The sequence below is a fragment of the Hoplias malabaricus genome, chromosome 18 (genome assembly GCF_029633855.1).
Source record: "Hoplias malabaricus isolate fHopMal1 chromosome 18, fHopMal1.hap1, whole genome shotgun sequence".
Lineage (NCBI taxonomy): Eukaryota > Metazoa > Chordata > Actinopteri > Characiformes > Erythrinidae > Hoplias > Hoplias malabaricus.
Window position 1 is genome coordinate 14,925,588 of NC_089817.1, and position 12,109 is coordinate 14,937,696.

The 12,109-nt window shown below is 38.6% G+C and overlaps 1 protein-coding gene and 1 long non-coding RNA gene across 2 annotated transcripts in view; one reads left to right on the plus strand and one right to left on the minus strand.

The window, feature by feature from the left end:
• Nucleotides 1–5,032, minus strand: part of LOC136674754 (uncharacterized) — a 34,349-nt gene extending 29,317 nt beyond the window's left edge. Inside the window, exons 1-2 of the mRNA XM_066650936.1 lie at nucleotides 4,741–5,032; nucleotides 2,200–2,299 (exon numbers count right to left, since the gene is read on the minus strand). Of these exons, the coding sequence (XP_066507033.1) occupies nucleotides 2,200–2,299; nucleotides 4,741–5,006 (366 nt within the window). The 5' untranslated portion in view covers nucleotides 5,007–5,032. The remainder of the gene's footprint in view (nucleotides 1–2,199; nucleotides 2,300–4,740) is intronic.
• A 72-nt stretch (nucleotides 5,033–5,104) lies between these two features.
• On the plus strand, nucleotides 5,105–11,266 carry LOC136674755 (uncharacterized). The gene is made up of 3 exons (XR_010796094.1): nucleotides 5,105–5,184; nucleotides 8,910–8,962; nucleotides 11,146–11,266. It is a non-coding gene; the product is annotated as an uncharacterized lncRNA (long non-coding RNA).
• The last annotated feature ends 843 nt before the right edge of the window (nucleotides 11,267–12,109 follow it).

Consider the following 12,109-nt stretch of genomic DNA (forward strand, 5'->3'; position numbering starts at 1 on the left):
AGACAAAAAACACCTGAATTAAAAATATTCCTCTGAGAAGAACTATGAAACAATATCCAAGATTATATATATATAAAAAAAAAAAACATAAAAATATTTGCATGTCATAAGCTAGTCACTACACTGCTGCATCTCTTGCCAGTGCAGGTTTCCAAGGAGTTCGCACAAGACACAAAAGGACTTTCCAAGCCGATGAGATTTGAAGATTAGCGTATTTAGGGCACCTTGGGCAGCTGTGCTCCTGTGAACACACACAATAGATCCACTACAGAGACCGGAACAAACCCCTTTCAACCTCTAGCCTCTATTCAAAGCAGCCAATAAACTTGAGATATAGGAATTACGTTAGTCATTTTACTTACCAGCCAATAAAGCCCACAAGGTAAAGCCATGAAACAAGGAATTTGAATGAACCTCTCATACAGTTCATTATTGCCCATGACTGTGTCTACATAACAGCTGAAGAGACTTTCATCTCTATCAGAAGATCTATTTGCAAGGCACATATTACTGTAATCAAATAAATCCATAACACAATTTAACCAATCCATGCTGTGCTCTGAATGAGCGTTTGCATTCATTCATTCACTTAAGAAACTAAAAAACAGGACATATTGTATATACACATAGAAAACACTATAACACAGAAAACTAAAATATACAGCAGCAATTAATATAAAGTGCAAACTCCATTTGAAAGCTGCCACTTCTTAATTCTTTCTTTCTCTCACTCCATTCTACAGTGAAAGTAGCAGGAAGCAGAGCAGGAAGCTGATGAGGGAGGAGAGCATGTTTCGTAGCGGCCTTCACTCCGATGAGCACAATTTCAGGCTGTTTGGAACGCTGACAAACACAACACCCTTGAAGGAAAAGCAGATCCAGCCTGAACTTGTGCTCTAGGCCCACTTGTAAAGCAGCCTTTCTAAAGACCAAGGGTACCACTGGAGAAAAGGAAAAAAGGGGAGAGGGGAAAAAAAAAAAACCCTCCGCCAAAAACAACCTAGCACAAACCTCGCTATGTGTGTTGCCTCACGGAAAACATTTGATAAGGAAACGAGAAGAAAGAAAGAGTAGTCTAAAACGCATTTAGACAAAGTGATTATATTGTACAAGCTACACATACAGTACAAACATGCATATGTTTACTATTTGATGGGCTAACTGGTTTATCATTGAAAAGAGCTGAAGTGTAAAGCCAACAGCACACAGCTGCTACTGATCAATAATGAATGGTTGCCTGAGATGTTTGGGATTTGGGTGTTGAAACGAACCTCCATAAATGGAGCAGTGCATCTGGCGCGCAGGTGAAGCTGTGTGTAAGAAGTCTGAGTGTTTGGGTGAATTTAAATGAGACTTACTATGTGCTCCTCACTAGCGGTGAATGCATTTCACTATATATCTTCACATAATACAACATGTTAAATTTAATAATATAACTAATATGTCAAATATTATAATAATAATAATAATATTCTATATCCCTTTAAATAAAATAACACCATTATTAGACATCAGTGAATAACTAAAACAAGAAATGTCTATGCCTAAAAAAATAAAAAGATATGCAACCAAAAAAGAAACGTTATGTTCTTTGATCTGTAAAATTGTAACAATAGACAGATTTGCTGTGTTCAAACCCATAAACTAGCTGCTTGTTGAAATATAGGATTTACAGTAGTATTCTTGTGGTGTTGAGTACTGGGATACTACGCTTTTTATTGGTAAGATCCAATTGTGTATCATGAAAACACTACTACTTGCCCACTTCCTCTGTAAATGAACCATTGTGCAATTAACTTCCCTTTAAATTCATCTGTAGACAACTAAACACACAACCCCCCCCCTAAAACCACACTTAAATAGTGCAGACCTAATACAATTGAATAACTGTACTGTACTTCAACAAGAATGACTGGAAGTGAATGTCTGACAGATTGATTTTTTTTACTTATAGAGAAGTGTCTATAATAGCCAAGCCTGCAACAACAGTGCTCCTTTTTTGCCAGTGAAGTATCTTACACTCATACCCAGTCATCCTCCAGGCAATGCTACTAAGGGTCCTCAAGGCTTTACCTTATGTAATCAGTCTCATACAAATTTTAAGCACAGGCAGCAGATGATCACAAAACAATTTCAGCATATTTTCTCAGTCTCTTCAACATTTCTTTTAGAGCCTTTGGATGCAGGACGTTTACTGACCTGTGCCACTGGTTCCACGGTGAAGTGATCCTCAGGTGTGTGTAGTGAGACATCCTCAACAGACTGGGCAGTCGCACCATCTTCTTCTACATGTTCTTCACTGGAAAAACAAAGGAAGGGAATATTGTTCAAGACTTAGTATATTGTTTAAAATACTATAACACATAAAAAACAAAACAAAGTACATATTCTGTGAAATACCATTACATTACTTTAGGATATGCTTCTATGCAATTTGCTCCATTTATTATTCAAGTGAATATTTTTATTCATGGTTTATGACTTGTTTTGAAACAAACTCGATGCACAAATGTGTCTGTAGGAACAAAGAGAATTTTAACATCTCAAAAACTGTTATTGACTATTTCATTTTGACAAAAAATGTGGCATAATTTAATGACAATTAAATGACTATTGCTATAAGTAAATTCCAAAATGTATACAGTGAAACTACCTTCTGATGCACTAATAATGATATGTTTCTACACCCGTGTATACAATGTAATCAACAGGGTTAGTGTCCTTAGAGTATTAAAATGCAGTTTTAGAGTGTTACTGCTAGTCACATGATGTTTCTCCACACAGAAACAGGAAGCAGTATTCTATAAAAAAACTAGTTACTACCCATTTGGGCAAAGTATGGTTCAATAGAACAATAATTAGTTTTAGATAGTACTAGATATGTATTTAAACTAATTACACACAGATATACTTTGAATAACTTGGATATTATAATATGAAAATGGATTCTACATTTCCAAATAAGATTAATTTTATTTAGTCTCGAGTACATTTGTTTAAATATCAGATTTAATTATTTACTTTTAAACATTCACATACATTTCTCAACTATATTTATTTTTAATTGAATATTATTTTCATAGCTGTAGGAATGTACAGTATTTCAGTATGGACTAACTGCCTCTGACAGGATGATGCATTTTACATTGTATAGCTAATGTGGAAATATGGACCGCTATCAAATCATCAGTCAACTTAAAAATAACATTATTTTAAAACAATTTTATCTAAGTTTTTAATGGGGTAAATATTACTTGATAACATGAAGCCTGTAAGCTGTCTGTAGAGGAGTTAAATTAGAAGCAATCAACAGCCATAAAAAATAAGATAACCACAACTATGTGTTTGTCTGGAGTACTACTTTCAGTATTCAAGCCGAAAGTCAAGAAGTGGATATGCTTGTCTTCTTGGCCAAAAAACAGGTTTACACCTTAATTTATATTGAGTGTTCAAAGTGTGCAGTGTTTGAATAGCAATATCTGCAATTCAAAAAACAGTCTACATTATCAACAACATTGTCTTAACTTCTTTATATGGGGAAATATAACCTAATGGAATGTGTGAGTGTGTGTCGCCCTGTGAAGGACTGGCGCCCCCTCCAGGGCGTGTTCCTGTCTTGTGCACAATTATTCAGAGTAGGCTCCGGATCCACCGTGCCCCTGAACTGGATAAGTGGTTACAGATAATGAATGAATGAATATAACCTAATAACACAGTGCTGGCAAACTGCCAGTGTACACAGATCAGCCAAAAAATGTTTATTGTCCAATTAATCAGCTCATTTTACAATACAAATGCAGTCTACAGCTTGGTAATGGATCTTTCTTAACACTGCAGTGACACTGCCATGGTGGTGGTGGTGTGTTAGTGTGTGTTGTGCTGGCATGCAACACATTAATATGCCACCTCAACATCAGTGTCACTGTAGTGCTGAGAATAAACCACCACTCAAACCTTTGATGGTCCTGTGTGGGCCCTGACCTTTGTGTATGCAGCACAACCATAGAACTTAAGTCTGTAGCTTATAACTACAAAATGCACCTATATGTTCATTATTAATAATTAATAATTGGAGCTGATAAAAGGGACACAAAAAAAACACTTTAAACTTGTGGCTAATCAGCATGAAATATCCACGGCTAACTGACAGGATGGCTCATTATATTCAGTATTCAAGTATCAAGCCAGAAACAAATGGATATGGTGATGGTTAGACCTGGATACAACAAAGCAACTTAGTAAATACATCTTTGAAATTGAGGATGGAGTGTCAAATTCCTTACAGCCTTCATTTGGGACAGACACGGGAGGGTGTTTGAAAAGATGGAACATGGCTCATGACAATGTTCACTGACCCACCCACCATTTGTAAAACTCACTATTGAGTTACTGAGAGAGAGAGAGAGAGAGAGAGAGAGAGAGAGAGAGAGAGAGAGATCTTCTCGCATTAGCTCATGTACTGCTTTTACTCTTGACTTTATACATCTTAGTTTGTTTATTAAATCCACTGAGTAACAGAATATAAAATTATACTCAGTATGAGATAAGCTTGATCGGTGTTGTTGGTCCTGTTTTCTAAAGGGAACAGGAGTAATATTTGTGAAGATATGCTGTAGTTAGGGATAGTCAAGTTCAACCAAAACACTACTTTATAATATTACTAAGTGTAAAGGTAGCAAATCCCACCGTCTTTAAAAACCGTTGTGTAAGCTCAGTTTATAAAAGGTTCGTTTTCCGTACCCGTTGTCAAGCTCCGTCTCTGTTTTCTCTTGTTGATCCAGCGACTTGCTCCTGGAGAAGAGTCTGAAAAAGTTTCTGGCGAAGTCCTCGTGCCACGACCGCTGCCGTTTTAAACTGGCCATTTCGGCGCGAAAGTGCGCGCGAGAGGCGCATCTAATAAACGAGAGAAATAAAAGCGAGTGTTCAAAAGTCCAGTCACATATTGAACTCTCAGAATTGGAGACTACCGCTGTCCTGTTGAAGTTCTTCGCTGGCACTGTGGGCATCCACCGAGAGAGACGGAGGGGGAGGGGGGAGGGCGGTGGAGCCTCGGAGAGAGAGTGAGGAAGTGAGGGAGGAGTCAGCAGGCCTCTATCTGAGGAAGAGCTGATCCACTCTGGAGAGAGGCCTGGCGGGAGGGGGTCGTTAACCATACCGAGTTACTGCATACTGGATTAGACCAAGGTAGAAACGACAACTGTTAATGAAAAACCTCTAGGGGCGAGGAGACTCGACTCTCCAATTTACTGGACATTATGTCCTGGACTAGGTTTCTGAACTGGTAGAATTTGGACAAACCATGTGGATAAATTGCTAGGTCTAAGAGAGGCAAATACGTTCCTAAACTTCTTAATTTAACTATAGTCTGGATTATTTGCAGGTGTGAAAACTATTTTGATTTAATTATATGCTCCAAATCCCAAAGCAGAACCCTGTATACTTGCAGCAACATGTACAACACCAAGGGGTTCATGAGCAATACTTCCAACACAGCCTTTACAGGTGTACTAGGTAGTTTAATTTTATAATCTAATATATATATTTGATTTATATAAACACTAATATTTTACCTGACCTGTAATGGGGTGAATAGAGCTTCTGTTTTTGTTACTCCAGACTGCACTATTGGAGGAGCATAGGAAACCACCCACCCTTCCCCTCTTCACTAATTTCTGTATAGTACTTTAAAAATGAAGCACACTAGGGGGAGCCCCAGAAGCAAAAAAAAACTTTCTTAAAAAAAATATTTTGCAATGGCATTAGCACAAATCCTTTCTGTGCCATAAAAACCTGTTTAAAAACATTTTCTGGCACTCCAAAAAGGAACGACTGCCTTAGTTGTTGTGGTTAATCTGCTTGGCCACCAGAGATCGCCTTTACTAATGCATTAATTCACTGGCCATGATTCGGGATACACAACGACCTCAGGAGGCTTGTTAGCTGAACGAAAATTACACAGACAGGCACTCCAGTGATATTTCCTAGCACATCTTCAATTACTAGTAATCGATACAGCCTGGGTTTGTGAAGACAAAGCTCATGAAATCTTACAATCTGTTTGCACATCTATCTGCTCCTTTAACAAAGTATATTTTAGATAATATTCAGCCTAGTTTTGGATGTCTGACTTAAATGCAACATCTGCTATTGTGGAGAATTGCAGTTTTCTCTGGTTGTTTACATTCAGAAGCTCCACGTCTTTTAAGATGGAACGGTATAATTGAGGTGAAAAATGTTTGTAGTGGCTGAAATGTAACTTGCCTGGTTAGAGTTACGAGTTTCCAGCATGGAAAAAGACTGGAGAGCTATCAAAAAATATTATTTTTTTATTATTATTTTTATTGTGAGCATCACCTTTAAATATACTTTCTCCTGTCAAACTCATCAAGTAATAAAGAGAAGGAATATGAATAAACATATTCTCCTTTGGTATTCCTGTGAAAGAACAAGTCTGTGCAAAGTCATCAGGAAGTTCTGCTTACGGCACTTCAAATGGCATGCAAAGTTCTAGCCTGTGGTGTCACTCCTGCTGTTATAGGATCTGATAAATAAACCACAGCATGACAAGCTAAGGTCAATGAGGCAAGGAAGAGAAGATCAACCCAGGCTGTCTTATACTTGTTTGACTTCCTGCTGAAATTGCATAATGTTCACATTTTGTATCGATCGATCAATCGTTTTATTAATCCCAGAGGGAAAGTATCACAGCGGTCAAAAATTAAAGTATCACAGCAGTCAAAAACAGGACAATATATTACAATAGGAATAAAAATAAGAATCTATCAAAAGTAAACTATATAAAAGTGTGATGTGCAGTAGTTGTATGACACTGTAACATGGATGTTACTGAAATAAAGTGACAGTCCAAGAATATTCATTCATTCATTCATTATCTGTAACCACTTATCCAGTTCAGGGTCGCGGTGGGTCCGGAGTCTACCTGGAATCACTGGGCGCGAGGCAGGAACACACCCTGGAGAGTGCCAGTCCTTCACAGTGCGACACACACTCACACATTCACTCACACCCTCACACCTATGGACACTTTGAAGTCACCAATCCACCTACCATCAGGTGACATGTGTTGTCCATTATAGTTGTGAATTTGTTGAGTGTTTTCCTTTTGACTATTACCTCAGAACTGTCCAGTGAGCAGTCCATGACAGAGCTAGTCTTCCTGATCAGTTTGTTGAGCTTGTTTGCGTCTCCCCAACAGACAGCCACAAAATAGATGGCACTGGCAACAACAGACTGGTAGAAGATTTCCAACATCTTGCTACACACATTTAAGGCCCTAAGTTTCCCCAAGAAGTAGTGTCTGCTCATGCCTTTCCTCTACACAGCCTCGGTATTGGCCTTCCAGTCTAGTTTATATACCCAGGAATCAACCATATAGGAATCAACCAGCTCAACCTTCTCACTCCCAATGATGATAGGGTTGAGCATGGTTCTCTTCCTCCTATAGTCCACCATCTCCTTTGTTTTAGTCTCATTGAGGAGCAGCCAATTTCTCTCACACCACTCAACAAAGCTGTTTATGAAGTCTCTGTATTCTCCTTCCTGCTCTTCTTTAGTACACCCTACCACCACCAAATCACCAGAAAATGTCTAAAGGTGGCAGAGGTCTGACATGTACTGGAAGTCTGTAGTGTACAGGGTAAAGAAAAAGGGATAAAGAACTGTTCCCTGGGGAGCCCCAACACTGCTAACAGATGATCAGATTGGCAGGTTCCCAAGTGCACGTACTGTGGTCTACCAGACAGATAGTCCAAGACCCAGGCGATTAAAGACTTATCCACACACATGTTGTCCATCTTCTCCCCAAGCACAATAGGCTGGATGGTATAAAATGCACTGGAGAAGACACTGAAGGTGATTCTCACCGTGGTGTTATTCAGGTCAAGGTGTGAGTACACCTCCTGGAGTAGGTAGATGATGGCATCATCCACACCTACTTGCTGTTGGTACACATACTTCAGTGGGTCCAGGAAGGGGCTGACCTGAGGTCTGAATTGGTATGGCACCAGTCTCTCCAGGACCTTCCCGGCGTCGGATGTGAGTGCGACCGGCCTGTAGTCGTTGTACGAGGAGGTGACTAATGACTTCTTTGGAACAGGAACCAGATAAGATGTTTTCCAAAGTACTGGAACTTGCTCTTGCTTGAGACTCCGATTGAAGATATGCTGAAAGATCCCACACAGCTGAGTAGCACAAGCCTTCAGTACTCTTGGCCTAATTCTGTCTGGGCCTACAGCTTTGCCTGGTTTCAGCTTCTCAAACTGTCTTCATCATCTGGTCTGCTGTAACGATTGGGGGGGTGGATGGATCCTCAGACGCAGCTTGTGAGTTGATGGACAGTGACTTTGCTTTTTCTGAGACTGAGGGAGGTGGGTGTGGGTGTAAGTGAGGAAAGTGTCGTGTGAGAAGAGCAGGGGTTGAGGGAGTGGGCTAGATGCCATTGATGTTTGTGGAGGACGGTGAAGTGCTGAACCTGTTAAAGAATATGTTCAGCTCATTGGCCATGTCTAGATGAAACCCTACTGTCTGCTGTTTGGTTTTGAATCCCAGTGATCTGTTTCATTCCATTCCACACCTGCTATGTGTTGTTTTGCTGAAGCTCCCTCTCCAGCTTTGTCCTGGAGGCCTCCATTTTTTCCCTTAATCAAACCTTCAGCTCCTTCTGCACCCTCTAAAGCTGTTTCCTGTCTTTTGACCTGAAGGCCTGCTTCTTCTTGTTTAACAGATCCTTCAGGGCCTTGGTCATCCATAGTCTGTGATGCAGTCTGTAATCCCATTGATGTTCTCGCCAGCTGGTTCACACAAAACTCCCCAGTCACTTGTTTCAAAGCAAGTCTGCAGAGCCTCCTGTGCCTCTGGTGACCACCTCCTGATTGTTTTCTTTTCCACAGGTTCCACAAGACTACTGGTCGGAACTTTGCAGTGGAGGAAGAGCATTTGAACTGTAAGTTCACATTTGTGTACAAAAGATGAAACACTCTGTTCTCTCAGGTTGTATATTTCCCAAACCAGGAATTGAGACATTAAGGTTCCGGAATATCAGCATGCAGCCATGTTTCAGAAAAACACAGAGCACAGCATTCCCAATACTCCCGCTGGGTCTCAGTTAGTACATTCAGCTCGTTCATCTTGTTACCAAGAGACCTCACATTCCCCATGATGATGGAGGAGACGAAGGGTTTGTAACGACTCCTCTCTTATTCTTCACCTGTACCACAACTCTGCATCCTCTGTATGGTCTTATTGAAATAAAACTAAGAAGGAATGTAAGGTATTACTTAAGAATATAAAACGTAGTAAAAAGAGATGATAAACAAGTTAAGTTTACAATTAAAAAAAAGTTCATACAGATCTAAAGCAAAGTTTTTATAAACCTGGGGTGCAAAAACAAACAATGTCAGTAAGGCAGACATCATAAAATATAATGGTGAGCTTAAAAGCTATAATGAGGCTGTAGAAATCGCTAGAAGGGAGCTTCTTCCTCCTGTAATGCAATTTGAGGCCATTTAGAGATGCAGAACATATTAAGGCTATTTAAGGACTGTCTCGCAAGCAGCTTCCAGCCACGTTCTCATACCTGAGGCAGATCAGTTGTCAGCTGTTTATGTCTAATGGGTCTTCTCAAGAGGCCTGGGGGCCCCCTCTTAAATCTTTGGTGCACTGGCTCCCTCTGCTGTCTGGTACTATAACCCTACCACAGTCATTTCTAGGTTCTTGCAGCTGAGTCGGTAGTGCACATGGAGTATGTGTCCATGCACAAATTTTTTATATATTCTTCATAAAATCTTATTATCTATATTTTACACATTATTTACTTTTATTTTTCCCTTTCTCCTTAACCATGGTAGTTGGTATAATGTGGTGCCTTTAATCACTTTATTGTGATTTGAGACTGAACAGAATATTCACACCACAGCGTACAAAGTCTTACTACCATGACTGTAATAAAACTGTAGTTTGCACTGGATAAATATGTATGTTAAATGATGAAATAACCCATCAGCAGGACCAGGCTTTTCCTTTCTATGCATGTAGTCAATAAAAATCATTTATAGAGTGCTCTGAGCCTGAAAAATGAGTGGTGTCAGTTTAATGCAAGAAAGTCTAGGATTGCTAAGTGAACACATGAAGTTAATAGTCACCGAGTTTGCATCTGGTATAGTCCTGGAATATAAAGCTACAAAATGTCTGTCCATTATTGCACTTCACAAAATAAATAAATAAATAAATAAATAAATAACACAATAAAAACATCAAAAAGTCATAAAATCTTAATGAAAACCTGGATATGTATTACTAAGCGATATTAGTAACAATTGACTTTATTTATTTATTTATTTTTTGTATCTTATTTAAAGACAGCCGTGTCTTTTGGGGCTCTTCTTTTGCTTTGGGTTGCAGTCTTCTGCTTTAAAAGTTTAAAAGAACAACACGAGGACGTCCTGGTTCCCAAAAGATAGTCTGTAGTAAATAAAATGCAAAATATATTTCAATTAGAGATCTACCAATATGGGACATATCTGAGCTTTACACATACATTTAACATATAATAGGGTTTTTACTATGGTGCAGTAAAATTAATAATATATAATCCTAATTTAATATTTATTTAAAACATCAATCAGACTTAACATCTGTTCAATGTTGATATTTCCACATGCCTAATGCAAAATGTAAAACTCACTTTTCTAACCATTCCATTCTATTATAAGTAAAAACATAAGCGTATCTGAGTAATTTCCATTTAAAAGTGCAGGTCATTAGCCTGTGAGAGAGGGGACTGAAAGGCCTCAGCCTGCTCAATGTGTGCAGGTTTCTACCAGAGTGGAAAAAGGGAGCTTGTAACATTGTACAGATCCGATATGCATAATAGCTATAATTTTGAACAGGCAAACATGGCTGTTGATTCACAGGAAGGAGGAAAAAAAAGAACAAGTTGGCTCAGAATGAGACTTTAATTGCAGACACATTTATTAATACAGAGCTGAAAATGGGGCTGACAGCATATCAGTCCACCCCCACCAAGCTCCCTTCCAATTCATGGGCAGAGGAAACAGAGCGAGTGTAAGTTAATTATATGTTTATTTTAACCATAATAAATCTTAATGTGAGGCCTGTTCTCAGCAGAGTTGGAACAGTGTGTTTATGTGATGGCGGGGACAGCAGTATGAAAGAGAGAGAGAGAGATGCCATACGTCTGAATGGAGGAGTGAACTGGCCAAGTGCTGGCTCTCAGACCTGCTCCTGTTTTTACTTTCGGCCTGCTGCCTGCTCCCTCTGTCTGCTTCAGTGCAAATCCATGTTTTTGGCAAGACTATGTACACTTCCCTGTTCATTTTGTATGCTGCTGTGATACAATGTTATTTCTGATCCAGTATCTTTGATGTTTTTTAGTTTCTATTGGTGCTTAAAATAATGATATTTGGCAGATGCTTTGCAGTCCACATTCATTTTTTTCTTACAGGAATAGTGCAGAATTATTTAACACAGTCTCTATATGCATTTGATTGATTACCATGTTAAGTTTCTCAGGACACAGAAATGACCTGAAAACCCAGTGTTAAATCTCATTAAAACTAACTGACATTGTGTATTTCTATAAAAAATACCATCAACATTTTCTGTAATAATCCACCATATGGTAAACATGTAGCATATAGAGAATAGCTGAGAAACACTGGATTTTTTTTAAAAAAGGGGAATGTTATATAATAGGCTTTAAATAATATCAAGTTTACTGTCAGTGTCATTCAGAGTTTGATGTGGAACAGCTGACTATAGAAAAACTAATCAGATTAAAATCTTAACTCAATTTTCTTTGCAATGGTGGTGTAAGGAACCAAGGGACATTTGCTATGCAAATTAGAGACACTGTTTTTACTAACATTGTATTTACTTACAGCTGAACAATCAATCTACACATTCTCAATTGATGCTGATATTGATAAAGCAGTTATGAATGTGAGGGTAATACCATTTTTGAGAGGACTATTTTGCCTAACCACATTTAAAAAGCACATAAATTTTAGCCACGAATATAAAACATTATTTTACAATTAGACATAGTCTTTCCACATTCTTTTAGTAACAA